The sequence below is a fragment of the Cydia fagiglandana genome, chromosome 7, assembly GCF_963556715.1.
Source record: "Cydia fagiglandana chromosome 7, ilCydFagi1.1, whole genome shotgun sequence".
Taxonomy (NCBI): Eukaryota; Metazoa; Arthropoda; class Insecta; order Lepidoptera; family Tortricidae; genus Cydia; species Cydia fagiglandana.
In genome coordinates this window covers 12,812,207-12,825,213 of record NC_085938.1, presented here as the reverse complement: position 1 = coordinate 12,825,213, position 13,007 = coordinate 12,812,207, and the positions used below count along the sequence as shown (strand labels likewise).

The window sequence follows — 13,007 nt, the reverse complement described above, 5'->3', positions numbered from 1 at the left end:
CGAGGTAAGTATATTAAATAAAACGAATTAATTACCGGTATTTGATTTGTTTAGAATAACTACTACTAAACCATCAACAACTTACAAAGTAATAATCTTGCGTCCTTTGATTTTTCGCATTTTACCGCTACAAGATCAAACTAATTCTAGTTTAAAATTAACCCGTTGAACTAAATCAAACCGGTTACCGAGTTTTCTAGCGAAATCTATCGTTAACTAAGCGTTAGCTGGCATATTATATGTCAAACATTCGTACCTTTACCTACCTGTATCCTTTCGCAGAGCGCTATGTAAATCCTTTTAAGATTAGAAGCGCGTAAATAACGTGTCTCCTTAAATAGTGGTTGCCCGAGACCCGTTCCTAATATCATTTATGGAACTCATCAATTTAGAAATGTTACAACTAGAGATGCACCGGATATTCGGTTATATCCGGTATCCGGCCTATCCGGCCAATATTTTTATATCCGGCTGGATAGTAGGTCACTAACCGGTATACGGATAGTAACAATGCATGATTTCGGAGTAAACAAATTGGATTTAAGAAACAGTCACGGTCATAATCGTATATGTTTATTATTTTAAAACAATTTAAATATTCCACTGACTTGCACGCACCTTCATTTCGAACCTAGAAATGTGTCCGCGCGAAAGTTCACTAGGAAAGAGGTCAAACCAGCACAATGCGCACCTGAAAACCCGAAATGTAGGTATAAATATGGTCAGGCCTAATATCCGGAATCCGGCCAAATAACTATCAGTTGCATCTCTAGTTACAACTAGTCATAAATATGAATTAAGAGGTTATTGAACTACGATCTTGTAAGTTCGCTACGACAACTATGACTAAGAGCCATATTAATGTTTATATATTAATTGTAGTTTGAATATAAAATCGATTAATATTATATATGGCTTCATTTGCCTAACTGATTAAATTTAAAGAATTATGTGAAGTCACCAACCTGCAATAGGCATTACTGGTCATTCTTGTATTTATGACATGCCAGGGTTATAACCGCGAAAATCGAAGTTCGTAAATTGCGGGAATTTTTCTCTGTCAGTCTAATTACGCCTTCATTGGAGTAAAAGAGAAATATCCCCGCAATTTCCGATTTTCGGTTTTTGCGGTAGCCCCTCTGAACCGATACCGTAGGGAAATATAGTAATGATGACAAACTTTATACCTTCATTGAAATGAAGAAGAATGAATGAAGGTATTAATTAGATCAATATCCATGGGATCCGGTAGCTGTACCAAAACATAATAAGTCGGTATCACATTTTGATTCAACGCCGCAGTACTTAGCCAGATAAAACAGCAATCTACTTAATATGAGGCCATTCGTCATGTGTGCTTTGACCCCGCCGGGCCGTATTTATCTTGTTTTCTATTAAGGCCCGCAGCGAACCACCAGTGTTTTATATTGCTACAATTTTTCTTTTCAACGTACTCTGTCAGGAGGCCATTATTTATGTATATGTACGTGTTTGGGTCAGTCTGTATCCTGGGCTTTTAATTTTGGGCTGTTAACGTTAGTCACCGTTGTGGTGTTTTTCTTTAGAATTTTGTTTCATTTTCAAGGGTTGGAATTTCAGCCCCAACCGAGGTTGGTTTTACCCAACTTCGAATGTTTTTTGTATTTTTGAACGTAACTATTAGGTTTTTTACACACGTAATCATATTTTATTCTTATTTTCAATTGTACACTATCTGATCTTCTTTGACCTTGAGGACAGTTAAAAGTATCCAACTGTTGTTGTACAGTCAACAACAGAGCAATGAATACAGGCAAAGTGTCAAAAGTATGTATACAGTACTTTATTGCCTGTACATTAAGGTCGTGTATACATATTTTTGGCACTTTGCCTGTATTCATAGCTCTGTTGTTGACTGTACCTAATGTAAATGCTGCCTAAGCGTATATCTTAGTCTAAGTTGGATTATTTTTGCTTTATCACTTGTTTATACAGTTTAAATAATTTGTTATACCAAGAGACATTATTAATAGCTTAATTATAATATCGTAACAGGTTTTGCCTTATTAAAACGGGATATGATTTAAATATCGATCAACGTCGATAATACTACAAAGTATTTAATATTTATTAATAATATAATAATACCACTCCAAATATAAAAAGTAATTTATTAAATAACCTGCCGTCGAGTTCAAAAATATACATTTATCAAAATAGTTTATGTTTATACAAAAAATAAAGAGTTTTTTTTTTTGTGTAAAAATATTTTCCATTAAGAGTTCGATAAACTGAAAATATAAATCAGATAGACAAAATAGTATCTGAGATCAATAGGCTAAATATTTGAAGGGGCAACGAATCGTATAAACATAGAAAAATACTGAGGAATATTGAATAAACATCGTTATGCATTACATGCAGCTCATAAATACTAACTAGTTAAACAACCATTACGTATATTAAACCTTAAAATAACAGATTAATAAATTGTACTCCAGATGCTGTTATTTAGTCGGTAACACACAGTAGCAAATCCTATAACACTTCGCAATATCGTACATCTGACTGAAAGATGTTTAAGGCCCACTTGCACCATCTCAATAACCCGGGGCTAAGCGGTAAAACCGTTAACCCAGTGTCAAATTGTACTGGTAATCATGGTAACTCCATGTTTAACCGGTTAACCCCAGGTTCGTGGAATGGTGCAAGTGAGCCTAAGCAGTATAAAAAATACAACAATAGTTTAGTTTTCCTTATCATGTATACATAACCCTGTGTGTACCTAGAATATATTACTTAAGTCTTATTTAATCCTACAACAGAAACTTTTTTGTCTTTTTTTTACTAACCGTAAATATATATGGTCCTACTGGATCATTTGCTTTATTCCACATAGGTAGGTATATATTTAAAATATATAACCACCCAAATCTAAACAACGCATCTATCCAAACTGTCATAAGCTTGAGAGTTAATTAATACATTTAATTCATTATCTAAATACCAAAAAGTGCACTTACACTATAGAGTATATGCTAGCTCGCCTGAAAAAGGGAAAAAAGGTTATAGCACACGTTACCGGTAATTATCTCGCTCAAAAAATCGGTAATGTGTACTTTAATCAATATTTTTTCCGAGTTTATGCCATAGCGAGCGGCAGCATTCGTTGTCAAGTTAGTGCAATCCGTATGGTGATATGGCGAGCGCGGGCGCAGCGTAGTGAGGGGCTACTGCTATAGGCTGTAAAAGACAGGAAATTCGGTAACATACAAGTAGAACAATTAAATAGATATTAACTACTACTACTACTAGAATATTAACTACTTATAATTATATAGATTTACATATTAATGAGATTCAGCTTACGGACAGGACAACCGAATATATTATCTCATAATATAGTTGTTATTTGACTGAATTGAATTAGAGTACCTGCGAAATGGACATAGACCTATAGGTACTATTTAAGTTCAACCCAAAACGTACATACATTAATATTTTCATCGTACAATAATGATAAAAATTTAGTAAATAAAACAAAATCCATCTTAATCTTTTTAAAATACTAAATTTTACGCGTAGCAATGTTTACCAAGATAATTTTCAAATATCTTTCCGCATATTAGTCAATATAAAATTTTAACTGCATGAACATAGAATAAGGTTGATTTTTACGGAACCTCATTTTAACTGATACGAGGTTTCAAAAGCTACACCTAGTAATGGGGCGTATCAATTCAGTTCAAGATCACGGGGTACTCGAGCGTGACTGTCACAGGCCAATTATTACGCACTTTCTTTTTCATTGCCAAGTTGCATTAATTCATTTGTTGTTTCCATTATTTCATTGGTCAGAAGAGTGATTAAATAAGTTACTATTGTTGCTAAGTTACCAGTACCAATTTTTTATTCTTATATTTTAGACATGAGTAGTTCGCGAATGAAAGATTCAAATGAAGTACTTCACTTGATGTCACTCTTTCATTCACTAGTTCAGCGCGGAATCATTTAGTTAGTAGTTCTTTACTTCAGCAGTTCAGTTTAAAAATCTGTTCATTACTTGCTCTTTCGCTTAAAGAGTGACAAGGACGCCATGTTACGAAGGCTTAACATTCATAAATTAATTTACTTCAGTGATCATATTGAATGAAATTATCTATCAAATTCTTCATTCAACTCAATATATCCGCCAATGAGAGAAATGAAACCAATACTTTTGATATACTACCCTATTCGAATTTTAAGATACGTCAGCTAATAGATCTTGAAACGATATGGATTAGATATGTCAGTGTCAAAAGTGGCATTTTTCTTTGAAGAAACGTCACATTTGACACTGACAATCTGACATATCTAATACATATCGTTTCAAGATCTATTAGCTGACGTATATTAAAGTTCGAATAGGGCCGATAGATGGATCTGTTGAGGTACTGAACTAAACTGAACTAGTGAACTAAAAGAGTGAAGTACTTCACAGCGTACGAAAGATACAATATCAATCTTTTCTTTTCAATGATACATTTTGCGCATGTCTATAATATACATATTTGAATTTGACAGTTATTATATATGTATATTCTACGATGAACTTCCGTTACCTAGTTTGCGTTTGTAACAGCGCCATCTTTGGTGAAATTAGGACATCAAAATGTATCGGCTCGAACATATAGTAAAAGTAGGAAGTAAAATCTTGATTAACAGCTCCGCTCAGCGATTAAAAGAAAAATTTGATTTTTGTAGACAGTCGCTATAATAAATACAAGTGCCTATGATATTTGAGGTTCCTTCGATTCCCTGTGAAGTCCATCATCATATTTCTTTTTAGGCTGAAATGAATTCCAAGTTTACTGTCTCATGAGTAAGGGAGTTATGAAGTAACAAATATACACTAGAATTCAAAACCTCCTCATTTTTTGTCCCGGAGTTAAAATGGTAAAAACAGAACTCTTATAGCTTCCACTTTGTCCGTCCGTCTGTCTGTCCATCCACATGTGACAGCAATATTTTAAGACCATATATTAGTAATAATTGTTGAATACCTTCTCTCAGTAATAAATACTAGAATCCCTTGAAAAACCTGTCTCTGTTTTTTTTTACAATTTAGAAGTAAATTGTACTCGTTAATAGGTACGATTTTCCTATGAAATTTATTTATTGGAAATTAATAATAAAAGGTATTGTTGTCAATATACAAGAAAAAAATATTTTCACCCCAACTAAATAATCAAAATGGGTACCTGTATAAATTTGTATAAAATTGTAACGTCACAACAAACAAACATTTTTAGATTTAAACTTCATATACCTAAGCCTATTTCTACAACTACATTACTCGTAGCGGCAGAGGAAATGTTAGCGTTCGAGTTGCTTATTAAGCATCAGCCAACATATTCAAACTTTATAAATCTCAACTTAAATTAAATTGTTATTTTGTCGGCACTACTTGGCTCGGCTCACTCCGCGATTTCGTCGCTTTGCTACAGGTAGCTAAAAGTACAAGTCCGCCCCAATTTTGGGGAAAGCCTTCCGCGCGTGACGCTGTCGCCACCTAGCGGCCATATCTGTGCTGATCGTAACAGACGCCTTTTGTTAGAGAGTGAGTCTTCTGTACCGAGTACTATTATTTATTCTGTGCTTGCTCGTAAATCTAATTCGGGGCACATGAGACGCACGACGCTTCGACGCTTGTCAAATCAAGTTGCGATTTTTAAACTTGGAATGTGGCTCTTGGCATGTGCCTATTCCAAAGATTCTTTTCCTTATCAAGGAAATTCGGTGAAATATGTTGTCCAAGTTCTACCTGTTTCCTTATAAGCCTACGCGCCATTAGCCTTGCGCAACACAGATTGCAGAGAAATCGAGTTTGTGTAATGTCGCGCCCCCTGACGACTTATCTAGTTGTCCAGTCTGTCGCGGCGAAACGAATTATATCTATGGTTTACTTGGGAAATAATAAGATAATTTGAACACACTGGATTGATTTAACTTGTGTCATCGCAGGAAGGAGTCATGGGGCCCGATTCGAATTTTGAAATAGACATCTATTAGATATCTTTTAGACATCACCAAGATACGATAACGATATGTTCAAGATCTAGCCTGTCAAATTTGACATTTGCGCGATTCTGGAGATACTCTTGAACGATTTCCACAGGATATGACTTAGAGATCCAATTCACATCCAATAGATATCTTACTCTATCTAACGTAAAAGTGACATGGGTTGCCCGAATTGCGCTGCAAAAGAGAACTAGTTGATATCTAAACTATAACGTATCTAGAATGGATCTAGTACGTGTCGTCTCTTTTGAATAACTTGAAGTTCGAATACGGCAGTTGGGATGAACATGGGTTGTTGTAGTATAAAATCATATCCTGTGGAAATCGTTCAAGAGTTTCTCCACAATCGCGCAAATGTCAAATTTGACAAGTTAGATCTTAAACATATCGTTATCGTATCTTGGTGATGTCTAAAAGATATCTAATAGATGTCTATTTCAAAATCCGAATCGGGCCCCTAGAGGCCAATAATATTTGCAGATAATTTAAATATGTATACATGAGTACAGAGCGTAAACGTCAGTGGTTTAATCCAATGTATGGCGTTAGGTATCAGCGACAATGGTGTACCTACTACCAAAGACATCTGTAACTTCGTATAATATGAATAAAGTCTAAGAAAAAAACGTGCCTCGGAAATCAAGAAAAAGTCATTCTCGGATAGATGGCGCACACACCTTTGGCTTATGCCCGGCTAGATGGCGTGGCGACACCGTTTCATATTTAACAATTTTAACTCATAGATATCAGTGAATGCCCATGGGTCAAAATGATATTAAAAAAAATCATTTATCCGTTTATATACACTATTTCGATAATTTTATACGTGTTTATATTGAGTTTTAGTCGTGTGTCGATAGATGACAGTAAATTTACGGTGACTACAAAAGGACCCCGCAGCAAATATAGGGAAAAAATGGTTTCAGTTAAATCTCACGAAATTTTAGTATGATGTTAATTTGGCTCCGCTGATTATTTTTTTGTATGGGCACAACTCTCTCAGAAGTATACTTTCAAACTATACTGACAAATAAATTAGCAGGAAATCCAAATTAAGATCATACTAAAATTTCGTGAGATTTTACTGAAACCACTTTTTCCCTATGTTTGCTGCGGGGTCCTTTACTATGACAGGACCCCTCTATACTATCTATACGTATTCTCTTTGCTACTACGCTCGGAGCGTTCGTTTCGTGGCCGAAGCGTTAGCTAGTAGTTGGCTGAAGATAGGTACAGTCAACGGTAAAAATATGGGTGTAGACAACTTACTCAAAAATATGTCCCATAGTTCTTAATTCACTGACATAAGAGTTATGGGACATATTTTTTGAAATGATTTGTACACCCATATTTTTACCGTTGATTGTACATAGCGTAGCTTAGCATACTGACCGCGGGATGTACGGCGTGTCCGGTTTTATGTACAACCGCATTGAATCCATTGTGGTCGTCTGCCGAGTACGCCACGGTCCGCGTCGACCCGTCAGGCTCCACTAGTGAGTAGCTACCTGAAGATAAAATGATGTTGAATAGATAGGCAGGCAACTATTCAAAAGAATTCATATACGTATAATATGAAATTATGAATTCTCTTTTGGAACCAGAGACCTATAAAATGTTCCATTCTAATTTGAACTTTGTGTTGACAAAATAAAATTTCATTTTGCTTGGCAAGGTTTGACGTATGGGCGGCTAGAGGTTAAAATTACGGAACATCAGATGACACAAAAAAATATTTAGGTATTATAAATGTGCATAATTACTTAAAATTTAAAGGTTACAAACGTTAATCCAACTTCAATTTATTTCATATGGAAATACATGATAAACACATTCAAAGAAATCAGTCTAGCGATTTACCCCCTTATTCATAAACGTTTACAAGCCGATAATAATCGTTTGTTCCTTTCCGACGTATTGGTATGATGGAAAGGGACAAACGATTAATATCGTAATCGATTATTGAGATTAATAACTTGGTATCACGATTTTCAAACAAATAGCTACCTACGTATTTTTGTTCCGTCGTCCATCCCATGGATTCGTTCATTCTCACTTTGCTAGCAACAAAGTTACATCTATATTTCATAGAGGCTCCTCATTCTGGATTAAGATGAAAAGTACCTTTAACGACATCGCCGTCTCTCTCCTCTTGTTGCGACTTTATGTCACCGGTGTGCGGGTCTTTTACGCCGTAGTTAAACGCGTACTTTGGATAAGCCTGTAAAAAGAACAATGTTAGTAAAGCGTAGTATGCATACAAGTAACAATGCCATTCTCACTATGAGACAGTGTAATGTAATGGGATGAAATTGACAAAAAAATTATAGCTTCATGAGAAATGAACCAAATGTGACTTTGTCAAATACTGTATCGGAGTAGGCTACAATAATAGTTTACAATACTTAATCTTTATTAGATCTGATCATTTGTGAAAGAAAGAGCCTCAGACAATTCCATCTTAGCCTCTGCGTCTTCTGAGGGTAAGCATCTGATCAACGTGATACGTACCTCATCATCATCTCAGCCATAAGACGTCCACTGCTGAACATAGGCCTCCCCCTTTTATGGGGGGTTAATGCCATAATCGCCACGCTTGGCAGGCGGGTTGGCGATCGCAGTCGAGTACACCGAATTTGAGGGACGCTGCTGCCCGTCCACCGGTGGTCTTGGACGTAGTTTAAGGACATAAATACCCGGGTCCAACGGATACGTACCTACTCAACTTAAATATTCTCGACCAAGAACTTTTCTAGTTCAAAACAGAGGACGGCACAACTCTAGATAGCGTACAGCAGGCATACACGTCACGCTATTGCATTAACTTACAATACTCATTTAACATGATACAGTCTCACTACGACTGTATACCATGGATCCGTGCAAAAACGCGCACAGCAACGAGTATTGCGGAGCTCAGCCAAAATTCCCTCTGCTAAAGTAACGTGACTCACCATAGGCTCGGGATGGACGATGAGTGCGTGCACGACGGAAGCGCGCACGAGCGGGGCGTGCGCATCCACCGTGCCTAGTAACGCATATTGTGGGCCCAGCCAGCATTCTCTGCTGAAGTACTTAATGCTACTCACCACAGGCTCGGCATGGACGACGGGTGTGTGCACAACGGGAGCGTGCACGAGGGGTCATGCGTATTGCGTGTACACCGCGCCTCGTAACGCGTATTATGGGTCCAGCCAGCATTCCCTCTGCTAAAATAACGCGACTCACCACAGGCTCGGCATGGACGACGGGTGCGTGCACAACGGGAGCGTGCACGAGCGGGGCGTGCGCGTACACGGCGCCCGGCAACGCGTACTGTGGCGCCGCCCAGCCGGCACTCACGCACGCTAGTAGCACGAGTACCTTTCAATATTTATTTATTTAAACTTTATTGCACAAAAGAAAACTTATCGTACAAAAGGCGGACTTAATGCCAAAAGCATTCTCTACCAGTCAACCTTAAGGCAAAGCAGAGAGATTGTGGGCGGTACTACTAATCACTATTAAAGCTAATCTGAAATTTAACACACCTACATATATATACTACATCATCATCATCATCATCATCTCAGCCATAAGACGTCCACTGCTAAACATAGGCCTCCCCCTTTTTTATATACTACATACAATTAATATAATATTTAATACACATAATACATACATACATATAATCACGCCTATTTCCCTATAATACATACAAACACATATAATACACTAGTGTTATTAGTTTATATAAATTATTTATTGTATGTATTATGTGTATTAAGTATATTATATTAATCTAATAATATTTATGACATTAATAAAATTAATATATTGTCATCTGATAAGGCTTTTCCGAGTGGGCACACTTGCCTTAGATTACCTACTCGCAAAGTTTAAGATAGGTACCGTTACAAATTTCTGCACTTATATTAAAATCAAGGTACTTACATTTGAAATGATTAATGGACATTGTAAAGGCCGCGTCAGGATAAGCTAAGTGACTCTGCCCCCCTCGAATTTCGGCGTGTATATTTTATGGATAGTGTGGCTCTACATTAGTACGAGTAATTAATGTGAAAATTTCAGCACCCTAAACTTGACAGTTTTGTGTTTAAAAAACGAAATATAATTTTTCTTCGATATTATTTTTTAGTCAACCGATTTTATCGTGCTTCACAAATATTGTACACTAATTAAACATGATAATTTATTTATTAATATAAGTAGGTACATTGACTTCACCAAACTTACAATAAAAAGTAACCTAAAATTAAAACTACCTACAAAACTAAAACTAAACCTAAAAAAAAATACCTAAAAATCTATATCTAGAGAGGGCATAGTGCCAAGAATGCTGGCAGCATTTCCTCGCTGGATCGCAACGCTTATGCGAAAATGATTATTTATATGACAAATTACATTTTCAGTAGTGATGTACCGACTATTGATTTGGCCGACTAGCCGACTAGCCGACTAATCGGCGCTCGAATAGCCGATTAGTCGGCCGACTAGTCGGCTAGTCGGCCAGATCATTAGTTTCGTATAAGTTCAGGTGGAAAACAATAGCTTTGCTCCTTTAGTTGCGCTATTCATAATATTAGCTTGGCTAAAAGGTGTTCTCTACAGGTTCAAAGACCTATCACAAGAATCCTCGTTCAATATCTGTCTTTAGTTCTTTTATTTTACGATCCGGAGCAGACCGTCAGTACAGCTTGTAGGAGGTATTTCCAAGGCTCTATTTCCCGTATGAAGTCGCCAGTTAAAAATCTATCCCCTGTGGTCAGCGTCTTCACGAGCAACGTCTAGCCCTCACGAGCCCTGTCTAAGTCTCTAAATTTTGCAATAACATTAATAGTTCCTCATGGATCTACCATTAAAAAAAAAACAAAAACTGAATAACAATAATAATAATTAGCGAAGAGTCTCGACCAACACCTAGAGAGACTCTCGCTGGGTGGCTGGATCAAGGGTCAGATGCAGAAGGCGGTAATTTTGGACACGGCGCGTATAGTACGTCGGTTCCTCACTCTGCGGCCCTGACCACCGGCAGCTTGGGCCCTGCCCCGCTGCCGGCGGCACCCTAGGTTAGGTTTTTTATAATGTGTTTATATGTATTTTTTATTTTTTTGTAAGTGTTTTTATATTTTACTTTTATATTCATATTATAAATGACCTAGCCTAAGAAGAAAGATAAATAAAGAGTATAATAATTAACTGTCGAACTTGCACATGAAATTACACGAGAATCAGTTGAGATCGACCTGTAGAGGAAAACACCAGCGCACCAACATACGATAACGATCAAACGGTCAATTATTTATATGAACAAAAGTTTTCGTATGCATCCTGAATAGGTATTTTAGTGAAATAAACATAAAACATATGGTATTCTTTCACTAATAAAGTGCCGACTAATCGGCCATTTTTGCCGACTAGTCGCCGACTAATCGCCGACTACAAATGTGGCCGGATAGTCGGCTTTCCCGACTAGTCGGCGAATAGTCGGTACATCCCTAATTTTCAGTTTAAATTAGTAAATAGATTATCATTACCAAGATTACGTGGTCATGCATTGCGACACTTACCCACATGTTCTCTCCGTACTAGCTAAAAGCTGCACACCGGGCTGCGGGCCCGATCGCCGCTCGCTTATAAATATAAAGCCCCACCACACACCTGCATAGATGCACCAGGGTGCATGCCACTTGGGACTTTAAGCAACAGATTTTTCCTTTATAATTTGTAGTATTAGAAGTAGTAGTAGAGAATAAACCTTGTAAAGAGATCAAATATTAAAAACAATTAGTAGAAATATCTGGGAGACCGAAAATTTGCTCGGAAAATACAATTATAAAAAGTCAAAGATGCGCGTTTTCCCTATAAGACCTAACTAGACCGAGTTTTCGCCCTCGAAAACCCCCATATAGCAAATTTCATCCAAATTGTTAGAGCCGTTTCCGTTCCGGCGTTGCTTCAGGGGCATCGTGAACCGACGATATACTTAGGTACCTAATACTGTGCTCTCTCTAGATTATAGAGATATGCGCAGTTTAAGTACAAGGGAGTCACAAAAAATAGAGCATAAAGGAGTTGCACTACAAAAAACTTTGGGAACCTCTGGCTTAATCGATTGGCAAAGCATTATACCTACTCAATATACCATACCAAACTTTATTTGTGTTTCCTGAACGAATCGCTTAGAACTAGGTGGAACAAATAAGAATTAGGTACAATTTGGTTTTCTAAAACAGAAAATTATAAGCAAACAAGGTCGTAGCAAAATCTGGGATTCAAATATATCCTTAAAAATGATCATTAGTTTAATATTAACTACAACTTGTTTTTATTTACTTACATACATTTGAATGATCTTAACTACAAATTGAAAACGTGTCCAATGGTCTAATTAATTAGACACTCGTATTATGGTTCGTAACCGTAAAGTCGTTTTAGTTTTAACTTATCACCTTAAATCCTTCTTTAGGATCAATTTAACACCGTGGATACATTTTTGCTGGCCTAGTCTAGATTGTCGCAATGTGGCCGACATCACATGAGTTATTAGAGTGAGTTTACGAAACCCGATCAGGGCCCACTCGGTACCCATTGGTGTCCTTTAGAAAGTGGTCGATGTAGCGTTGCAGCTTGCTATTCTATCTGTACTTGAAACAGGAACGCGAATATTATATATGTCGCAGTCAAAAGTGTGAACTGGTCAAAAGAACTTTTAACCGACAAAAACAGGCAAAACTGCTTTTGACTGAGCATGTTGGTCAAAAGTAGTTTTACCTGAAAATCATTGGTTAATAGTAATTGTGACTGTTACTATCAGTCAAAAGTACTCGCAGAGATAGGTAGGTTAGGGTTTTTTTTTTTTTTTGCTACGCCCATTAAACGAAACTGTTCCCAGAGATAGATAGGTTAGGGTTTTTTTTTTTTTTGCTACGCCCTAAAAACGAAACTGCTGCCAGAAATAG

General features: G+C 36.9%; 1 protein-coding gene across 1 annotated transcript; it reads right to left on the bottom strand.

Moving 5' to 3' along the window:
• Positions 1-3,092: 3,092 nt before the first annotated feature.
• Positions 3,093-11,686, bottom strand: LOC134665884 (cuticle protein 8-like). Its single transcript, XM_063522917.1, has 5 exons — positions 11,616-11,686; positions 9,274-9,408; positions 8,170-8,266; positions 7,438-7,553; positions 3,093-3,222 (listed from the first exon to the last, which is right to left on the bottom strand). The coding sequence occupies exons 1-5, from the start codon at positions 11,619-11,621 to the stop codon at positions 3,157-3,159; spliced, it is 420 nt and encodes a 139-aa protein (XP_063378987.1). The 5' UTR covers positions 11,622-11,686; the 3' UTR covers positions 3,093-3,156.
• Positions 11,687-13,007: the final 1,321 nt, after the last annotated feature.

What these genes read in the sequence shown, in the direction of transcription:
- LOC134665884 (XM_063522917.1), bottom strand. An exon ending in TCGTCCATGCCGAGCCTGTG is followed by an intron (nt 8,267 to 9,273) that starts GTGAGTCGCGTT and finishes TTCTTTTTACAG; the next exon opens with GCTTATCCAAAGTACGCGTT. An exon ending in AGACGGCGATGTCGTTAAAG is followed by an intron (nt 7,554 to 8,169) that starts GTACTTTTCATC and finishes TTTTATCTTCAG; the next exon opens with GTAGCTACTCACTAGTGGAG.